Source organism: Diplotaxodon limnothrissa, linkage group LG12, assembly GCF_057381915.1.
Source record: "Diplotaxodon limnothrissa isolate DT_005_m linkage group LG12, D_limnothrissa_male_GT1.1, whole genome shotgun sequence".
Taxonomy (NCBI): domain Eukaryota; kingdom Metazoa; phylum Chordata; class Actinopteri; order Cichliformes; family Cichlidae; genus Diplotaxodon; species Diplotaxodon limnothrissa.
In genome coordinates, this window is record NC_140607.1 from 31,571,852 (window position 1) to 31,594,761 (window position 22,910).

The 22,910-nt window shown below is 39.2% G+C and overlaps 1 protein-coding gene across 1 annotated transcript; it reads right to left on the bottom strand.

Moving 5' to 3' along the window:
- Window positions 1-1,678: 1,678 nt before the first annotated feature.
- Window positions 1,679-17,918, bottom strand: LOC146621641 (protein sax-3). The gene is made up of 17 exons (XM_085368561.1): window positions 17,856-17,918; window positions 13,436-13,592; window positions 12,494-12,645; window positions 11,618-11,771; window positions 11,230-11,422; window positions 10,695-10,789; window positions 10,351-10,537; window positions 10,008-10,105; window positions 9,629-9,782; window positions 9,427-9,545; window positions 8,042-8,209; window positions 7,520-7,633; window positions 4,804-4,966; window positions 4,540-4,694; window positions 3,732-3,801; window positions 3,439-3,642; window positions 1,679-2,183 (listed from the first exon to the last, which is right to left on the bottom strand). The coding sequence occupies exons 1-17, from the start codon at window positions 17,916-17,918 to the stop codon at window positions 1,679-1,681; spliced, it is 2,751 nt and encodes a 916-aa protein (XP_085224687.1).
- Window positions 17,919-22,910: the final 4,992 nt, after the last annotated feature.

Consider the following 22,910-nt stretch of genomic DNA (forward strand, 5'->3'; position numbering starts at 1 on the left):
GAGGCTTGATTAGCACTGTGTTGCTGCAACAAGGTGGCAGAGATCCTCAGTGGCCATTGTTGCAGAGCAAGACCAGAAAATTGCACCACACAGTCTGTCTCAAGAAGTTTCTTAACTGTGTTGAATCTGTTGACTTTGTGGATCTTCCCTTTTCCTTTTTTTTTTTTAAATAATTTTTCGTCTTCTCCCTCATGCTCTTTATAATGTGTCTTTTCATATTTTTTTTAACAATGCATTTGCATGTTTTTCTTTTTCTGTTGCCCTTTAAGCATAATTTTTTACCTAAACAGTTCCAGATAAACTTTGAATGACTACTGTCTCCTTGCCGAAAGATATGAAAACAATATCATGGTGTGCAGAAAGCTTCTTGCTAGCATCTTGTCAGAGTGGACACACAGTGCATACAGGATATGGACTCATGAAGCACATGGTGACAGTTACAGCGTTTTAATAAAGTAATGCAACTAACATTTTAACAGCATGAAGGTGCTCCTCCAGTGTAACTATTTTTGGTGTACTGCCTACATGTTCACTGACATACCAGTTACCATCCTTTGGTTTCAAAAAGGTGTAACAGTCAACCTCAACATAATGATGAGTCATGAACCAAAACAGGTTTGCAGGACTGGATCACAAAAAAATTGCAAAGCATGTATCCTTGGCTGTTTAACAGAAAAAGACACAAATTACAGTATTTTTACTCAAACTACCCTACATCCATTTAGGCCTGTAAAACAGATAAATTCATACTACATATACATTTTCTCTTTCAGGGTTAAAGAACAAAACAAAACAACCTGACAGTAAACGTAGCCAATTAAGTATAACACATAAATTGTGCCCTAAAGCTAATAAATACATATATTAAGAAAAACAATGTGAATGCTAATACTGAATATTTGCTTCCTTAGTCAGCTGTTTTACATTCATTTTGGGAAATGTATTTGTATTCCTTGGCAAAAAGTGTGCATGAGGATTCCACTCATGCATCAAGTATGCAGCTAAAGCCAAGAAAACATTAGCACTGTTTGGTTATGACAACTAGAAACTGGGAAATCTGCTAACACTTACCTCTACTCGTCAATATTTAACAGATTTAATCTAGGTGTGTTAAATCCTTGCACAAACATAAAAAACTGTTTTGCACAATTGCTATGAATAGCACCTGTGACACTGCACAGATGTGTAAGGTGAACTGATAAACTGGGGTTTCATCAGCAACTACTGATGATGGCACATCATTATCTATAGCAAGTTTAGCTGGCCTTTCTGCTGGTTCTAGTTTCATACTTAATGGCAAAGAGAACTGAGTTATTATAATGTGTTCTTTTGCAAATTACTCAGGTGTCATATTACTTTGTCTTTTGCTGCAACTTTCCTCACTTTGTCACTTGCGGCATTTTCACACCTATAGGTGTTTGACTCTGGTCTGCATCACTTTTTTCACATTTTTTTTTTTTTTTCACACAGAAAAAAATCTCTAAATGAACTCCAAGAGAAATATAATATTCTGCTTATCACCACTGGTGTAAAACACTCTTAAATGTGATTTGGATCAGCTAGACAGCCCGTTAGTAATCTATGCATTCCTATCTCCACACCATCAAGCTAGCCAAAGCTTTGTTCCCATTTCACTTAATGTGTGCCAGCACTGAAGATGATTTGTCCTATAATGTAGCTATTTACACTGATGCAGCCTGGAAGCTGACTGATCATTCTCCTGGCTGTTAGCTAACGTGGGGCTAAAAAGAGGTGCAGTCACTGCTGAGGAGTTTGAAACTGAATTAATGTGAGTACTAGTCCCTACTGCCATTGGAGCAGTAGCTGCAGGGTAAAAATGGACATCAACAGCTACTGTGGTGAGGCCCACAGAGACGTTGTGAGACAGCAACAGTGGAGGGTTGCCATGTGAAATGCTGAGACTGTGGTGGATAGGTGCAACGCATGGCTCAGCACTCTGCAGTGTTAAAGAAGAGTGCACGCTTTCCTCCCGCCTGGATGGTGGTGATGGGGAAGGAGAACGGGAGATTAAGGGTGAGGGAGGAGGCAACGTGTCCTGGCATGGGCTTTGGTTGTCTCCTCTGTTACTGGTCCAATCCTCAGTACAGTGCACCTGAATGCTGGGCTGGGACAAACTGCACCCTTTCTCCTCCTCCAGAGAAGGATCAATCTGAAAGTAGAGAGGATTTGTTAATAATAACATAGGGAAAAATGTTTAAAATTCAGTGAAATCATTACACTGTTGCCACATTGTTATCTTTAAAGACAACTCTGATGATTGAGCATTTTATTACTATAAGGCTGTTGGTTTAGTCCTTGCATGTGCCAGTTTAAATTAAATGGAGACATCAGCACTGTTTTCAGTGCAGTACTTTTTTTTATTATCTTAATGGTTTGTTCTTTTTATTAAACTGTGCAAACTGTGACCGTTTGTACACTTATATAGGGTTTTAGCTCCCCCTATAGGTTATATAGTATGCCACAGTTGTTAGTTAAATAAACGAAGCTGGATATGCTGTTTTCATAACTAAATATAATAATTTCTAATATTTATCATTAACAGTGTGACCCATCCAACCATCCTCTTCCAGTTATCCAGGCTGGATGGAGTGGGTTGAGATGAGTTTCAGGGGTGATTTGTGACAGAAGGATCGCAGCAAGAGGCAGCAATCAGGTTTTTATCTTCTATGTAAAGCATATGTGCTATTTAAATAAAATTATCATTGCCAAGAGGGAAAGCACTGACAAAAAGACAAGAGGCAGAGCGAGAGGTGGTAGACGTGAAGATGCTCAAATTTTGACTGAGAGTTACCAGGACAAAATTTGAAATGAGTATATTGGAGGGACAGCTCAGGTTGACCAGTTTGGAGACAAAGTTAGAGAGGGTAGGGTGAGATAGTTTGGATATGTGCAGAGGAGGGATAGTCAATATAGTAAGCAAAATATGTTAGTATTTTATGTTAATATGGAGCTGTCAGGCAGGAAGAAAAGGGGAAGACCCTAGAGAAAATTCATGGAGGTAGTGAAAGAGGACATAAAGAAGGTTGGAGGATGTAAGGGATGGGCTGAGATAGAGGCAGATGATCTGCTGTGTTGACCGCCTAAGAAGTCCAAAGAAGAAGAAGAATCATCAGTGGTTGTTCTGGACCCTATCCCAGCTGTCACAGGGTGAGAGGTGGGGCACACCTTGGATAGGTCACTAGTCTATCTAGTCTATCAGAAGGCCGGAGAACATGCACACTCCAAGATCCACACAGAAAGGCTGTTGCTGTGGCTCGGTGGATTCAATCCCAGGACCTTCTTGCTGTGGGACAATGGTGCTGACCACCATACTATTGGGTTGCCTCAATAAATTTGTAACTTTCTTAACTTCCCCTTAAACACGGATAAAAATGTCTGGATACATTTTTTTATGGTAAAGTGTTTCTGTGTTACCAGACCTTGATGTCAAGAATAGGCTCAGGGTACGTCTCTACAGTGACTGAGTGGTTGTCCAGAGAGCGCTGGGTATCCTCTTGTAGTTCATCAAACGTGCTCTCCATCTGCACCGTAACCAAGCTGGGCCCTGGGGGTCTGGCTCTGGTTTCTGATGTGTTGGGGCTCTGTTCAATCACTGCAACACAGTCGTCATCTTCAAACGCTCTGCATAAGACATACAACACTTGGTATTAGAATGCAGAAAGATGGGTTGTGAAGGATAATTTATTTTTCTATTCTGAGAAGTAGAGTACCTGTTTTCATACGTACGTCCTGCTGCTCGACGTTCAGCATGTCGTATGGGAACACCTAAATTCCTCTGAGCTGTCAAAGACATGTAATGTGGTTTTGACGTAATAATAAAAAGTAACATTTGGGTTAAAATGCTCTACATATGTGCTTTCTGGTAGAGTGACACAAGTGGATCAATTACCTGTTTAAAATAAAGCTAATTTAGCTTACCTTGGCAAAAAGATATAAGAGGTAACCAGACTGTGTTCAGTGTTAAAAATTCATCTGAAAGCACATGTAGAGCTCAGTTATTATTATGTTATATCATTTTTGTTTGAGCCAAGTATATATGGAAAACCTGCAGTTCTTTAAATGGCCACTTGAGGGTGGCTCTTTAAGCGAGTTAATTCATAAACAAGTCAATGTTAAAATGCCCAATGTATTGAAAGTCAAAATACAAATGTTCACTTCCTAAGTAAATTTAAACTATAAACTAAATTATAGTTTAATTTTACTAGCCAAACCTAGCACTCTAATACACAGTTAATTACAACTTGTTACACTAGCACCTCACTTGCTAGCCAGTGCAGTGTTGGTTAATAACTTTCTATCAATTCCATCAAGATCCATCCTCTTTCACTTATCCAATGCAGGGTCGAGGGTGGGCTGGAGTCTATCCCAGCTACCATAGGGTGAGAGGTGGGGTACTCCCTGGACAGATCACCAGACTGTCGCAGCCTCACCACCCCAATCATTTTGATTTTGCCAAAATATGGTCATGATTTTAGGAAAACCAAGACACTAGCATTTCATGCAGGGCGGATTGCTGACCTGCTCGGCTTGTTGGTGCGGGTTCATTCTTTTGTACCACAGAATAGAAGGTAACAGTGATAAAGATGAAAGCCAAAGATACACCCACTCCCACCACAATGGGGATGTCATGTTTTTCCAGCACAGGCAGCCATGATGGTGATTGCTGCTTCACTCTGAAATGGAGAAGATAGTGACTTATTGATGTTTTATTACTTTTGTTCCCTAAATGTAATAAACTCAGGTGAAATATTTATCAATCTATCATATTTTTATTTTGCCTACCTGGGATCATTGCTAGTCATGGGTGACTGGGAAGTGTTCCTTTTCAACCAGTCTGTGAGCTCTGGCTGAACTGGATGACTTTCATGAGTAGTATTCAGCCAATGTGACCTGTTGACCTGTTGGACTACCTCAGCGTCTAACAATGAAGGATGGAGTGACTGATCTGAAGGGCGGATGGTGGAGAATGGAAGCTGTGAATTTTGTGTTGGAGATGATTCAGGTTGGGTTTGAGAAAGTTTGGAACTGGCTGAAGGTGTTGTTGTTGAAAGATGAATTTCGGATATTGGAGGCGTGGGGATTAAAGAAGATGGAAGTTCTGTTGAAGGCAGATTATACTGAATTGTAGAAAGCTCAAGATGAAACTTTGGTAAAAAACTTAAGGTAGAGGAGTGTTGAGGATCAGTTTGAGTTGTTTGTGAGAGGGTTGGTGAAGGTTGCAAAGGCTGAAATGATGATGTTTTGTAGGCAACTGTCAGGGTGACTGAATCGGAGTGTCTCATCTTAGCGTGGGTAACAGGATTTGGTGTTGGAGTTGCCATGAAGGGGTCCGATTTTAGAAAGCCAAAAGGTCCAGTAGCACATAGCTGAGATGGTTGCTGAGTTACTGATGTCTCTGCAATTTGATTAACTTGAGGCACAGAATGGTCCTGAGAACTGGGCACTATAAACAACTTGTTACTGGCTGAATGCTGAAATTTTGATGGCATTTGTCTCAAATGGGATCGACTTTCACTGAATGAATGCTGAAGGGTTTCGACCAACACTCCACTGGTTACTTCAGGTGCCAGGCTCTGTGTTGCAGCTGGTTCACTGTGTGAAATAAAATGTGGTTTAATGGTCATTGGTACTTGGGTGTGTAGAGCTTCTGATTGGAGGTTCAGGTGAAGAGGAGGCTTGATCTGACTGAGTAACGACTGGGTAGAATTGGTTGTTGGCTGTTTCAAATGGTGATGTAAAACATGGGCAAGGGTCCTCAATGGCATATCTAGCTCAGCCCCGGCTTTTCTTAAAAATGTTGGAAGTGTAGTTGCACTGACTGGGTTGGTACCTGTAAATATTAAAAAAAGAGTTTGTGCTTTATTTTCTTTAATATATCCTAAACAATTTTATGTTGTGTGTTATTATTATGTGTCATTCAGAGGAAAAAAAAATCTGATTTCATCTGAAGGGATCCAGCCATACATTTTGTAAGCAGTTCGATTAGTAACGTGCGCACCAGAATAATGCCTCTCATAATTGTTGCTTTACATTTATATTTACTAATATTTCTTGTAACTGAATCATAAAGTAGCATTAACATAACACAGACACAAAAATATGATTTATTACTTTTTTAAACAAAATATTTCCATGTCAATTTTGAAATCTGAGCAGAAAAAACTCCTGCAGCTCTTATAGCAGGATTATTTGGCATTTAGCTTTTTTTTTTAGCTTTTGGATGTCCTGACACATCTTTTTTGTCTTGTGGCAATGGTAACAGACACAAAATTGAAATGATACCTTTATCCTGGAAAGTTTGTGAGAACTTCTGGTTACCCAACTTCTAACTCTACCATCGCCTGATCTGAATCCCTCTTTGTGACCAATTTTACCTAGCAACTGCCAGCAACCACTAAAAACTTCCAAAAACCACTCACCAGCTGATCTGGGAATACACATTTTTCCTTAGTGACCTGTGGTTGCCAGGGGTAGTCACTGACTGGTCTCTAGGCCTGTATGACTGAGACCTTACCACTGCTTTCAGCCATATTCATTTTACCTTATAACCTTATAGCACCGTGTTTTAGCCTGTTAACTTGTAACTATATATTTGTTATGTTGAATGACCTACACAACACATGACTGGAGCTAAGTATTTTTTTTTAAATACATACATGTTGTCTCATTATGCTTTTCCTGTACATGTGGATAACGTGTTGTTTTAAAGCGCTGCTCGGCTACTGAGTCGCTCCACTTGGAAGCTGGACGTTGTTCATTATCGCTGGTGCTCTAAAAAATATTCAAAACACTGATTATTTTCAGAGGAGACACATTTGACACAGTCAAAAGGAATAAGTCCATACACCAAATAATAAACAGGGGTAAACAATGCATGACCATCACATGATCTGTGCGAAAAAATGCACTTAGAAAATTTGCAGCTTCTACACTGGAACTGCTTATGAAAATAAAACCAAGGTCTAGCAAAATGATTTGAGAACAAAATACATAAGCAAAGACTTCCACATCCTCAATACTCACAGCAGACAAAACCAGTCTTGTCCGTCTCCCTCTATCAGAAGGTCGATCTTCAGCATAAGACAAAGGATGACATGAAAGAGAATCAACAAGCAAAAGAAACTTGGGTATATGGGGTCAAAGAAGTATTTTGTTGTTTAAGTATGCACTGAACTTCACCCACTCTAAATGACCAGAAGACAGTTGCGAATTCCCCTGAGAGAAGTATCTGAGTGACCCACATTTATTATACTGATCCAAACATACACTGATAGTCATGAAAAACATCTCAATGTCCTGAAAAAACTAGTCTGACCCCTCACAAAGCCTTGATCTCAACACATTGGAGTCTGTCACTTCAATTAAATTGCCAAATTGTTCATACATTTTACATCTTCAGTTTTGTTCATAGAGCTTTACCATTGCATACCAAATGCAGGTATGATTTTAGTAATATTGCCACTGAGAAGAAATAACACGAGGTGGTAAATCAACACACCTGTGATGATGAGGATCATCCGTTTCTGATGTCGTCCTGCTCGGTTCTCAGCAGTGCAGTAATACTCTCCTGCATCAGAGTACTGCACACTGGAAATATGCAGGGACCCATCTTCTGCAGGCCAGAAGACAAAACATTATAAAACACAAAGAGCTGAGATCTCACATACCGTTTAGAAATTAGAAAAAAAAATTCCTGTATACTTCCATCTCTGCCGAGAATGCTACTTATTTTATATGCTGAAAACAACTCCAAATGATGGACCTGGTGATTAAAATAAATGTTGAGAAAGTTCAAGCTGCAGCAACACTTGTGGTATATAGAACAACTCTACTGCTTGACTGGATCTGTGGCCTTAATCAGGGTCATCAAACAATAAAGTTGTTCTATGTGTTACATTAACTTATTCAGATTTTATTCTCTTCTACATACCTATGAAGTAGGGGACGTTGTGCCTGAAACGGTTACTCTGTTTTCATGATGAAAAGTAATGCAGAATGACTCCAGACAAACTAGACTCACCATCTATGTGTCTGCCTTCGGTGGTACTGATAGGGGACTGTGGCTCTGTTCTGCCCCTCGTCCAGGTGTATGTGATAGGGAGAATCCCCATTGCTCTGCAGGGCAGGACCACTAAAGTCCCAATCGTGTAGGTCACCTGATCTTTAAAGACCACTATTAAAGGGCTCACTGGCCCAAGCAGAGGGGAAAATTGAAAAGACAATATCAAAAAAGTCACATAAAGCTCATAGATCATAGAAGTGCCTTAAAGAAATAACACATACAAGAACTGTTCCCCTATAAAGATTTTAGTAACTATGTAAAATTTTGAGGACACGGTATGTTCTGCTACCTGGACTATGACTCTTTAGAATTAGTTTATGAAACTAGCAATGTGTGCAGATGGCAAATAAAATGACAATTTCATTCAAATGGTCTGTTACTTTGATCACATTTGCAAGACTGGATTTCAAGGTGATCTCCATGTCCTTTAATTTCAAATTTGTAAGACGTTTGTACTACACAAGAAGAATTTCTCAGTTTCTTTCCTGTGTATAATTCAGTTCTTTTAGAAGGACCTTGGTTGCGAGCATGTACTTTTCTATAATAGCAACAGGTTTTTTCTTTTCTTTTCTTTAATGCATTTCAGCTTAATACCTATTAGATAATTATTCATGATTTTTCATTTTTGCAGCCTAGTTTTCCTGCACTCTCAAAACAACACAGTACAGCTGACATGTTAAAATGAATGATCACACACACTTGTTGATCTGCCAATGAGGACCACGCCCATGCTTTGATAATATTATGTACACTATATGAAGATACCTTATAGGGAATTACAAATTCACTGCAACTTAAAAGCAATATTAAATAGGGGCATAAAGCAGAGGGACAACAATCCCTTTGCCTTCCAGGCTAGGGTTTGCTTTATTTAGTACACTTATCAGTGGGTCAGACCAAACTCATATCTAAATCCTCACCTTCATTATGATCTAAAAGGTTTGCATTAACAAGAACATATCTGTCATCATACTTAGTATTGAACCAACCACAACATCTAAAGCAGGGGTAGGCAACTCCAGGCCTCGAGTGCCGGTATCCTGGAGGTTTTAGATTTGTCCATGATCCATCACAGCTGATTTAAAGGGCTAAATGACTCCTCAGCATTTCTTGAAGTTCTCCAGAGGTCTGTTAATGAACTAATCATTTGATTCATGTGTGTTAACCCAGGGTGGGATCTAAAACCTGCAGGACACCGGCACTCGAGGCCTGGAGTTGCCTACCCCTGATCTAAAGTGTATAAATGCTTAGTAAGTATCAGGCACATGCTCCTGACTTGACTTTGACTCGTCTATTGATCTGAGGAGTAAATACATTGCAAAACAGCAAGATTTAAAATTTACCAGCAACTCTCAGGAGTGCTGTGCCATGGCTTTGTCCCAGTGTGTTGGTTGCCTCGCACACATACACCCCCTCATCGTAGCTCCGGACTGACTGGATGTAGAGAGTGGCATTTCTCTGTCTGAATAGGAAACATGAAAGCTGCCATATATTATGAACTGCTTGTATACAAAATTTTCAAAAAGTCAGAACACTATAACTTACCCCAATGCAATTTTGCCTCCTGTCTGCTTGGTGTGGCCTCTTTTCATCCAGCTGATGGACGGTAAAGGGTGGCCAGACACCTGACATTCCAGCACCACCTGAGCACCCAAAGGCACCGTCAATACCTGGGGCCATAGCTTGACGGATGGAGGGGCTGCCAGGAAGGGAAAGCACTGTCTGGAATATTATTATGCACCTATACATGTATATATATATGTATATATACATATATACATATATATATATATATATATATATATATATATATATATATATATATATATATATATATATATATATATATATATATATATATATATGTATATATGTATATATACATTTCCAGTGAGATAGTAGGGAGGGCTGCCAGATGTCATACCCAAAACACTGAGTGTTGCTCGTCTCGAGGTAAGAAATCTTTGAAGATGGGTGTTTGAGGCCCTGCAGAAGTAGCTGCCACTATCGTGCTCCTGCACACTACAGAGAAAATTATGAAAAGGGTCAGCAGAGCTTTTAAAAACAAAAATCAGCTGCCTGGAGCTGTATTTACAGGCACAATTTTATAACTCTATGACTTCATGTTAAGCGCTAAACATACCGTAAACAATGCAAATTAACTAAACTTTTTTAAAAGTTTTGGCCCAACCAGTTTTAATTTATACACAATTTTTGTGTTATATTTAATTTATCTAGTCATATAATGAGGCATGAACAATAAAGACCTGTGGATGAAGAGGTCTCCACTGGGCAGCATTGTTACATTTTCAGTGGGAGTGAGAAGCCGGTTGTTTTTAAACCAGGACACCTGCGCTGCTGGTCTGCTGTACGGAGGCCTACAGGTTACCGTAACATTTTTGCCGCTCTTCACCGTTAGATTTGTGGGCTGCTGCACAAAACTCCAGTCCATTTCTGTAAACACAAAATGTAAATCACTAATAAGTTTGGACATCTGCTCTTATTGGATTTTGCTGATTTTTACAGCATGGAATCTGCTGAAGCAGAAACCTAAACGGTTTTAACAAGGCAATTCACTTGCTTGAGTTAAACAGTTCAGAGTTTACAATACCAGCTGGAAGTAGGAAGGCTGGCTGCGACCTGATTGTCTCTTTCTGGTTTGATGCTTCACAGTGATATGAGCCCTCATGCTCCTTGCTCACATTTCTGGAGAAGACAAACACAAAAAATATTTTAAATGTAATTTTAACATTTAGGGATTCTTTTTGATTTTGTTTGCTTTTTTTTTTTTCTTAGCCAGTTTAGAAACCAGTTTAGAAACACTAATTAATATTTGAACTGTGGGAGGAAGCCAGAGTTCCTGGAGGGAATCCCCCAGTGGCAGATTCAAACACAACAGTCTTGTTGTGAGGCAACCCTGCAGGGAATACAGAATATTTACAGAAATGTCTTCTTTCTCTAAAACACCCAATCTTTATCCTTCCTCTTTAGCCTTCCTTCTTTTATGCACCAGTAAGAACCAGAAACTATTATAATTGTACCAGAAGAAAAAAGACAAAATCTTTGACTGTATCATCAACTGTCAACCACAGTTGGAGTTAAACAATAAAGAATTAATATTCCTGTTCTGCCATGCAGTGTTGGACCTGAATGTGAGCAGCTGTCCATTGTTTTGGAGGCTGAACGAGCCGGAGCAGTTCATCAGGAGGCACCCGTCTTTGAACCAGTGCACCATGGGAACAGGGAAGCCGAGAACACTGCAGTGCATGGAGACTTCAGTTCCTATAGCAACAGTGATGTTGTCAGGGCCCTGGATGAACTGCAGCCTCCGAGGGACCCCTGCAAGGCGGACAGTCACAGTAAGATACTAACCCTCTGCAAACACACACAAGTATGATAAATTAGTTTAGTTTTTTTTTAATTAAAGCAGTATTTTTGTTAAAACCAGAGAGCTCAGGATTTATATTTAATAAACTCTCCTGGATCAGCTGCAATTTGAAAATTTGTCAGTGTGAATTAAAGAAAAAGCCTCACCCTGCACAGTAAGTCTGGCTTGTCTGCTCTTCTTGCTGATGTTCAGTGAAGGATTGTGTGTGACACAAACATAAACCCCTTCATCTTCTAATGTTACGTTGAAAAGATGAAGAGTGCCTGACGTTTTCTTCTGGTGCCCACCTCCATATTCACCCTGAGCAGGATGACACATACAGTATGGAAAATATGTCCAATATCAAAGTTAAAAGAAACAACGTGTATTTTTCTGTTTTATTTTTGCCCTGAGTGAAATAAAAAGTGTTTTTTCTCATGAGGCTTTCAGAGTCTCCTTGAGGTTTGTGAGTTCTTCAAATCAATTTCTATTTGTAAGGTTGCCCAGCATTTAAGTCAGCACTGTGTTCTGTGTACAAGCTCTGCAGACAGAAAATTTTGCACCTACAAAAAAATTGCTATAGCAGTTTCAGTAAATGCTGTTTTAAAAAAAAGAAAAAGAAAAATCAGGGTAATCAAACTCCTAATCAATTAGTTTTTTTATATAATGAAGACGCCCAAGAGAGAAACTACAGCCTGATCTGATTATAGTAGTTTCCAGCAGTGCAGGTGGATGCCTTACACATGAAATTTATGTCCAACCATCAAGTTGAGGCTCAAACCATGGCTTTAAAATTCACAAGAAAACTGTTAAAAACATGAATTTGAGAATGAAATTGGCCTTTCTTTAGCCTGGATTTCTCTAAACTGCAGAAGAAATGCAAAGTGTAAAAACTGTTCTCCACTCTATGCCTGATTATTGTCTTGGAGTCTAATGGAGACTGTTACTACATTAATATCTATCAGATATATTTACTGCTTTTTGTCCTACTCTGCAAGAAAGTAGTCTTTGATGCCCTTCTAAAATCTGAAGTTGTTTTTTACCTGAATCTGTCTACCTCTTGTGACCACCTTTCCATCTTTGAGCCATGTGATGCTTGCAGGAGGTGAACTCTCCCCTGATACACACCGGAGGAAAACTCCCTCTCCTTCTCTGACTGTCTGGTCCTGCGGACTGAAGAAAACATCCTCCAAACCTGGAACACACACAGTGTATCCATTCAGTGTGCTTTGAATATGTTACTCAATATTTTATCCAGCACTAGTGGAAGTATTCAAAATATTTACTTAAGTAAAAGTATTGATATCACAGATATGGTCAGGCGAATGTTAAACTAAAACTGTTAAGCCTTACACTGCATCATCAGTTTGATATAAATGATGTGTCCATGTTGTTTTGCAGGGGACACCAACTAATGGTTATTTTCTTACTTGAATAGTAATAAATTGCTAATTTGCTGATATATTTCTTCAATCAGCAAATACAGATGATAAAATGTGAGCAACTTATCAATTTTACCCACAGCTGATAGTATCACTGTTGCTGAACCAGAAGTTAAAGCTTTAGTTTATTAGTAATTTCAATATTTGAACAGGATGGTAAAGGCATCTTCTTTAAAAAACCGGAACTATTAGTACTAGTAGTAGTAGTTTTATTATTAGTATATACATTTAAGAGTATATTCTCATGAGAGAATATGTCAGTTGCATGATTGTTTCCTTTTTTGTTTAAAAGTTTAAAAGTCATTATAAATGTAGTGTAAAATAATCCTCTGGAAGAAGAATAAGTGTAAAGTGCCATAACAGGCTACAGCACAAGTACATCTAAGCTTTACTTAAGCACAGTGCTACCACATTTCAACATTTTAATAAAAAAAATTTGTTTTTTTTTTTTTAATTTAGTGGCATTTTTATTGACCAACAACCCTTCTTTTGACTTTATCTCGTGGCCAAACTCAATAAAAACAAAAGAGTAGATGGACTCACCAAACTGGGATGAGACTGCCAAGCCAGACAGGATGAGTAAGCAAAGATGGGAAGTCATCTGTGGGAGCAAACAGATGGAGACACACACTTGCATCCTATTGCCGAGCTCCATGGGAGCCACTCGGAGACCATCCTGCAGCTTCATCCATGGTGTCAGCTGGAAGAGTGTGCACACATAAAGGAGCTCTTATTTCTCTTTACTTACTATCACTGATGGAGACTGCACATTTACTGGCAGCACTGAGGTGTGTGATCTTCATTTGGCAACAGACACGCTAAAAAGGATCTTCAAAGCATCTCTGCAGCAGAGGCGATGCATGCTGTGTATCGCGAACTGCAAAGGGTTAAGTTTAAGGAGGAGACAGAAGCAAAACGTGACTATAAACGGTTATGTTGTTCTGAAGGGGTTTTTATCAGCTCTGTAGTGCTGTTGTTAAGCTACATGCAGACACACAAGAAAGCAATCAAATAGGTTTTTATAACACAAAGTTATCAACCAGTAAAAAAATTTGGGGGGATGAGGGATGAGGTTCAGTTTGGATAAATATACTGACACAAAACTGAGTAAACCTACTCAGTTATATTAACATGGTGTAACTTTTATATTAATGTTGTCCTTTTGATTTAGTATTAAAATAATGACCCATTGTTAGACACAGTGGGTTAGCTCATACCCAAGACATCACTTACCATTAACAGGCAGTAGTACATAGCATCATATACTTCCAACTTTTAAATAACCAGAATATTTATTCATATTTTAAGGCAGTAATTCTCAGATTTTAAGTGTTCAATCTGATGTAAAAATATATGATAGTGTTCCAGAGATTCTCCACAGTGATATGACTTATTTTCATACACTACACACCACAGAGACTGAACCTGGTGTTGCATAGAACCATTTCTCATCAGTTTCCAGTAAATATATTCAGCAGATTAATTTAAAATCCCTCCCTCTCTCCCTCTCTTTCTGTTAACAGCCTCCCCTCCCTTTCCCCCTCTGCTTCATTCCTATTTTGGTTGTGAGTCTGTGGTGCCGCAGTGAGCTCAGCTTTGTCCTCTTTAGTCCCTTGAATGGGCCCAGCCACTTTATAGAGCTCGCACCGTGGCCCTCCACTCAATGAAAGTGACATGAAAAGAGGCTGCGGAGCTTTGTACTGTAAAGATCAGTTATTGGTCCCTGCGAGGACAGCTACCCGTCTGATCGTATAGGCTTTCATGATCCTCAGTATGGCCATGTAAGGGCTCACCCTTTATTATTTGAATGTGATGATGAAGTTCCACGAGTGAACAATTATAGTATATAGTTAAAGCCAGACAGTGACAAAGTCAAAAAGCTAATAATGGATACATTTATTAGTATTTTGGGGATGATTTTTTAAGACAACCTCTGTATATAAAAAGCAGACTGCTCATGAATATATTAAAAAAAATCAGAAAATACATTTTAAAAAATACAAATGATTAAGCGGAGCTTGATGTCTGGTCTACTGCCATTAAATTATTGCCGAAGAGTGAGCCATAAGAAAACCAAACGGCGAACAAGCATCAGGAAGCAACTAACTTGAAATAAAAATCAAAACAGTTCTATGATAATATTGACAGTGCCCGATTTTGCAAATTTGTCAAGAACACAACGCAATGAAAAAGTAGCAGATGAGACATTGGAGAGAGTTCACAGAAAATCGTATTCTAGGATTTTTCCTAGAATCACCAAAAAAGAAGACTCAGCAACAATGTTTCTTTCCACAATTCCTGATCTAGCTGCACAAAATAATAGTTCTAAGCAGATGGATTGGTCTACGTATTTCAGAAACTGTGGAACTCCCACACAACCATCTCTAGGGTTTGCAGAGAAAAAAGAGAAAATATCCAATGAGCAGCAGTTGCTTGGGTAAAAATGCCTTTTTGATGCCAGAAGTCAGAGCAGAATGGCTAGACTGCTTGACGCTGATAGTAAGACAATAGTAACTCAAATAACCACTTACTGTAAAATGACAGGATGCAGAAGAGCATCTCTGAACGCACAACACAGGAAAACGCACAACAGGAAAATGACGGTACAATTTATTCGAGCTATCGAAATTTGGACAATAGAAGATTATCATGACCTGATGAATCTCATTTTCTTCTGTGACATTTGGGACAGAATTTGGGATAAGAAATATGAAAGCCTTGTATCAACAGTTCAGGCTGGTGGTGTAATGGCGTGGGGGAGATTTCCTGGCGCACAAACTGAGCATCGTTCAAACACCACAGCCTGTCTGAGAATTGTTACTGACCATGTCTGAAAGCAGCCATGTTTAACACACCATGTCACAAAACTCGAATCATTTAAAAACTGCTTTGAACATGACATTGACTCACTGTACTCAAATGGCCTGCACAGTAGATTCAAGATTCAAGAAGTAATTGTATCTGGAACCTACAGAGCACCCTTGGAATGAATCAAGGGTGAATCAATGAATGAATCAATCTACATCAGCATGTTTAAGGAATGTTTCCAAACCCCTCATTGAATCTGTGCAACAAAGAGTTAAGGCTGCTCTAAAGCCAAAAGGGATGTGACCCTGTATAAGCAAAATGTACCTAATAAAGTGGTCAGTGAGCTTATTTTTACGAACTGATCCACCAACTGCAAAAAAAGAGGGAAAAAAAAACGGGAAGCTAGCAATTGCAGTTCAGCTTTGTGCCACAGACTTACTTTCCCGTTTCTTAGAAAGAAAACTGAAACTAAGTGAAACCGCTCAGCAGTAAGTAACCAGGCGAGTGCTTTCTGGTTCCATTACACTCTACAGTTGATATCTCCATACTGGACAATTTAAACCAAAAGCGGTGTGAATGGACAAACAGAACTACATGCCAAAAAAAAGAAGAAAAAAAAAACTATCAGTAAATTTAGTTTTATAATTATCACCTCAATTGCTTCTGAAGAACAAAAGAAATCACCAGTGATGATGTGCTTAAAGCAATGACAAAACAGACATTAGTACATTAGCCATCACTGCTGGTGAGTTCAGCGGGGCTACGGGCTGCTTATACTCACATAATGCTAAGAGCCCGGGGGTGTGTATTTGTTTGACTCACAAGGCTCACAATAGATCATTTACACTGTTTAGCATGTCATTAAGATGTTTCTAGCCCACACACTCACTTGTAAGCTTCCTTTCTACAGACAACATTTGGCACAAACACTGAATTTCTGTCACCACCACTGAGTGACACCAGAGTGAGATTTTTGGCCCCGCACTGTGTGGCACTACATAGAAACATTAATGATCCAGGTGATGATGTAGCAGTCAGTTCACGGTTGGTAAAATAAGATGTTATAGCTCAGGTTTGTATGAGGAGCTGTGACTGTAGTATGGTTTTAAATGGACATAAGTTAAATCACATGATCAGCTTCCAAGATGATAACTTTTGCTCATCTTTTAACAGTAATTCACATGTTCTGAGACATACAAGCAATACACAAACAGCTTTGCATTGTTTATGAAAAGCAACAATTACATATTACATGTAATAAATACAGTAGATTTAATATGATACCATGAGTTAATTCACTATTCCTACTTTTTTTATTGTTATGATTCCATTTATTTTATTACCTGCTGCCTACATCTCATCTTTTTCTTTGCTTATTGACACTTAAGACCATGCCTTCAGTAGATATACAATAGACATACAAATTCAGGACCTGTTGTGCAGCACAAGCACTTTCAGAAACTACAAAATTGCAGCTTTTAATGTGCTTTGATATTAAAAGCTAGTTTGATAGTTTAAAGGTACATGTTGTAAAAAATAAACCTCGGATACCCACACATGCTGTTTTCACAAGATTTCTATTAAAATGTATCCACCACAGGGTTAATGAAAGCTCATATAGAGAACTGATACTTACTCTAGAACAATTTTCTCTGCGCTGGTGCCCATTAATTTGCTCTCAGTCAGTTTCTGTGTGCCTCTGCTCTTTTCTCTCCTGATACATTTGCTGAGCTTCAAGCTGGGAGTGAACAGCAAGCAACAGCTCACATATTCTGGACACCCTCCACACCCACTTAACACACACAATCTGGCACACACACACACATACTCTGTGTTCTAATTCAACGCCATCAGCTATAATGAGACAAAACCCCCAGTTATTTAAATTATTAGTATGATCATAAAATGACACTAGTGCAAGGAACAATGTCAAGCAAAAATATCCACACATTATAAAAAATAGTAGCTATGGTATTAAAACAGATGGATAGATTTAAAGACTTTGCATGAGTAGAGCACAAGTAAAAGTTTTTCCACTATAATATGCTGTCGATTCCCAAATAAGCTTAAATACTCTATATCTCTGTTCTTCCATTTCTTCTTTCAGCTGCTCTCTTTAAGAGTCACTACATTGGATTATCTGCCTCCATCTCACCCTGTCACTTGCATCGTCTTTGCTCACACCAACCCTCTGCATGTTCTCCTTCTCTCCATCCATTAAATTTTCTTCCTGCCTGGTAGCTCCATAATTCACATCATTTGTCCAATATATCTACTATTCCTCCTCCTCTAAACCATTTCAACCTCACTTCTCCAACTTTGTCTTCAAAACACTTCAAAGAGAATTGAAGTGATAAAACATCAGTTGCAACTATAAAGGTTTGACTTCTTATACCAGTGTCTGTATAATACAGCGACTGATTCTAATGAATGAACACCTTGCTTCACATGTGGCTACCATCCACACCAAATACCAGGAGGGATGCAGAAAGAGGTCAATGATTCACTAAAGCTACTTCAGCGGGACTCCGCAGTACCTAATCTCCTCCTTAGATTAACTAGGGGCCTTTCACTTGTTTTGTAAATGTGTAAATCACTTCTCAGATACCTGCTGAAATCAGCTTGCTGCTGTCTGAGTTTTGAGCATTGCTGGCACAATGTTGTCTAAGCTGACGTCACAGCAACACTTAATAAAGAGCACTATTTAGCTCGTTTAACATGCAAGAGGTGGTTGAACTGCTCCCTCTTAAATGTAGGTTAATGGGAATGATAATGACTGTTGCAACAGAATGCAATCAACCTATGTAGAGGATCTGAGTACTTAGGAAATAATTCCCTTTGATTTTAGTCAACCATATATTATATGCAAAAAATGGCTTTAAAATGATTAGTTCTGCCATTTGGTGAGACATGCTCAGATTGTTTGATGGACTCAAGATTTAAAGACAAATTTTGGAGCTGGAAGGAATTGAGTCCTAACTATGTGTGTAATCCCTTGAATTTGCCTGATGTTTTTAGTGGTATACGTCAGGAAATGCATTTTCATCACCCTTAGCTTTAAATTTGGTGCTAATTAGCATGCTAACAGGCCAAACTAAGGTGGTGAACAGCTAAACCTCAAACTTAAAAGAATAAGTAGCCTGAAAGGATACTTATGTCTTAAGAGTTGCTAACATAGCTTTAGACTATTAATGTTGCCTAATCCACAAAGTGACCAATATTTTATATTAAAAAAGGAGAACAACACAGAAACTGTCCATATGGTGGCTTCTGTCTCATTTATTCACAAGGACATGTCTACAGCCAAATACTGGGTCCAGATGAAGTCCTTGCAAATGTAAATTGGCAATCCATTCAGCATAATCAAATGGAAATGAAAGTACAAATGCACCGATTTATAATCTATGCAGGAGGGGTCATTTTAATTAAGCAGACAAAGCAGACGTAGCGGGTGAAATGTAACACTGTTGGATTCAGGACAACATCAAACACATAAATCCACCAAAGACTCTCATAGTCCCAGTTTTCCCACTGTGGCAGAACTGTGTTTAATGTAGATTCTAAAAGACACTCTGACTTTGCTCAACACTGAGCAAAAATGTTGATAACAGTTGAAGTGATGACATATTGATACATGAGCTATTGACTTAAGTATTGTATATATTGTATTTCCTTAGGACTGAAGGATGATGGATTTCTTCTTTCCAAACTGCATGTCTGCACAAACAAGATATAGAATTTGTATTGTATACATATTAATTCTAATATTTTTTTAATGTATTTTTTACATTTAGTACAACTATAGAACATCACATTACATTTCACAACACATATTACCTGCATAATAAACCACATTGTTTCAGTGCATAAGTTACTGTTTTGCAAAACACAAAAGGGCACAATAGCACAAACAAATGACAATTAGATTTGCAAGAAAATAAATACCACTCATTGCAGGGGATTGTATCTAGTCTAAAATGTTATCCAAACAAATTTCCACATCATTCTTAAGTAATTTTCTGTTTGTAAACACAATAAATATACCAATAAATAAATACAACCTGTGCAGTACCCTTTCTCTGCTTCTATATAAAAATACAGGAGGATGAAATATGACCTTAAAACTAAAATCTTTAGATTTATCTAAGGCCAAAAGGGGTGTGACCCAGTAGATAGATCTAAAATTAGATCTATCAAAATTTATCTTATCATTTTTATGCTGCTTTAACTGTGTTACCATGGTATCCCTTTTTTCATCATTTGACTTTTGTTTTGGTCGTTAAAGCCTGAGCTGAGTAAATCTGCAGATGTGTGTAGGTTGTTGAATAAGATGGTTATTTGTCCATTCATCTTAGTACAAGGCATTCATATATATCCTCAAGGGCTACCTTTATTTCATTTATGTCCAATTTTAGATCTAAAAGTCAATCTGATTTTTGATCCTGAACTTTAATGTAGGAAAATTTTCTTATTATAAGGTGTCATATCTGTGTGAAAGTTTAATATGTTTGTTGGGTTGTTGGTCAAAGTCATGACAGCAGTGCCAGAAACATAACAGGTGAGAGGAGGAGGAAAACCGGAGTGATGAAGATGTGATCCGCTGCATCGTGGAGCTCGTTTAAACACAGGGCCTGCTCCAGCATTTGGTGGGTCTCAGCACTTATCCCTAAAGGACACAGTACAGAGTTTTTTTGTTGGGATAGAGACAACTAAGTGCTACAACAAAGTCTGCTCTGAAAACCAGAATTGGAGAGCTCACCATGTTGGGACCACTCCTTCCAGGCGTGCAGATATTCAGGGTCATGCTCCCCACCAGTAGCTATATTCAAATTTGATAAAAGTATCTATTAAGACTTTGTATTTTTGAAACTCTATCCACTTGTAACAAGAAAGCTCTGTTTTTACCTTTGGAGTGCTCAATCAGAAGATGTTTCAAATCCCTGAGAGCCCTGGTGAGGTTCTCCAGTTGGTGCTGCAGGTGGAGGTTTTCTTCTTTCAGAGTGTGGATGGTATCCTGGAGCTCGTAAGCTGAGCCGGAGTGTGAAAACAGAGAAATTATCCAAAGCACTGCGGTGACATGCATAATGGAGAACATTGTGGCAAATAATAAATGTGCTGTTGCTGGTCACAGTCCTGCTGAATCTCTCTTCAGCTGCAGAGTGCTTTAAAGTCAGGTGGAAGTGTTAATGTTATTGAGGAGCTGACTTGTTTCTGTGTCAGAATTGATTCACTGATGGGTAGTTAAATGCTCTTGGCCCGCTTACCCACTCAAATGGATCAATTGTTCTGTTTTGGATCTTAGAGCCCAAATTACAGACACGGATAGAGCTGGTTTGGAGTTAATAAACCTTCATCCTAAAGCAAAAAAAACAAACAAACAAAAAAAACAAAAACAAAAAGCACCTGTGAATTTGAGCAGTACTGACTTAAGTCAGTAAGTAGTTATCTCCTTAAACCTACTAATAGTCAGACAAATCTCTGTGTCTATATGACAGTTCGTCCCATCCACTTTAAACTTGGCAAGTGTATTCTTGGGGTCTTTTAAATGTGTCTTCCTTTATTTGGCTATCTTTGTGAGATTTGTGGATTCTCATTAGCTATATTTGTAACTTTTACAGCTAAGTGCCCAACCCTTTATCTTACCCTAACATAAATGTAATTTTAACTTGTCCCTTCACCCCAAAAAGACAATTCTTTCACAATTCTTCATTACTTTGCTTGCCTAAAACTAAACTGGTTCTCAAATGATTATTTATTTATGTATTTGTTGCTTTTGGTTTCCTGTAAATAAATAAAATACTTTTTATTTACTTATGCTATTTAGGTACGCTGCACTGAGCTGTGGCCACAAGGTGGTTGATGCCTGTCCTGGGGGTAACCCCCAAACCAGATGGTGGACACCAGAGGTAAAGGGAACCATCAGGCTGAAGAATGAGTCCTATTGGGCTTGGTTAGCCTGCAGAACTTCGCAGGCAGCCGATATATACCAACAGGCCAAGCGGAACACTGCCCAGGCAGTGGCAATAAGTTGGACGTGTTCCTGGTGGGTGTTGGACTCTGCCAGGGCTGCCCTTTGTCACCAATTGTGTTTCTAATTTTTATGGGCAGAATTTTTAGACGTAACCAAGTGGCGGAAGGCTTCCACTTGGGTGGTCTCCGAATCTCGTCTCTGCTTTTCTCACCTGATGTGGTTCTGTTGGCTTCATCAGGTTGTGGCCTCCAGCTTGCACTGGAGTGGTTCACAGCTGAGCGTGAAGCTGCGGGAATGAGAATCAGAACCTTTGAGTCTGATGCCATGGTCCTCAGCTGAAAAAGGTTTGAGTTATTGCCCCAAATGGAGGAGTTTAAGTATCTCGGGGTTTTGTTCACAAGTGAGGGGAGAGTGGAGTGTGAAATTAACTGACGGCTTGTGCTGCAGCTGCAATGATGCGGACGCTGTACCAGCCCATCATGGAAAAGAGAGGGCTGAGCGTAAAAGTGAAGCTCTCGATTTACCATTTGATGGTAAATCAAATGGTCAATCAAGCTTTGTGTAGTGACCGAAAGAACGAGATCGCAGATACGAGCAGCAAAATGAGCTTTCTCGTGCCACTGATGTGTGGCTGGACTCTCTCCTTTAGAGATAAGGTGAGTTCGGCCAGCCAGACGGGGCTCAGAGTAGAGCCACTATTCCTCCACATCGATAGGAGCCAGTTGAGGTGTTTCAGGCTTCTGACTAGGATGCCTCTTGGACACCTCTAGTTGAGGTGTTCTTAGCATGTCCCATCGGGATAGGCCGAGGGCACACAGACTATATCTCCTGGCTGGCCTGGGAACACCATGGTGTTCCCCTGGACAAGCTGGACAAGCTGGAGGAGGTGGGTGGTGCATCCTCTGGCTGCTACCCAGTGGAAGACAATGGATAGGCTGTCATAAAATGGATGGATGGATGGATGGATGGATGGATGGATGGATGGATAATTCTTGAGAAAGCTGCAACCCCAGATCTGCCAGCTGTGACTGCCCTGTGAGGCGGCCGACACTTGGAGCTGTTCTGTTTTCAAAACTCTGCTTTATGACTGCCTGTGTGTGATGCATTTACAGAACATCTATAAAATGTACATAGAGAAAAAAATAATCTGGGTTACTATCTCCCCAGACAGGTACTGTCAATCTTCTAGATCAGGGGTGTGCTATAAATTTTCAAAATGGATTTCTGCTCAATGTTGAT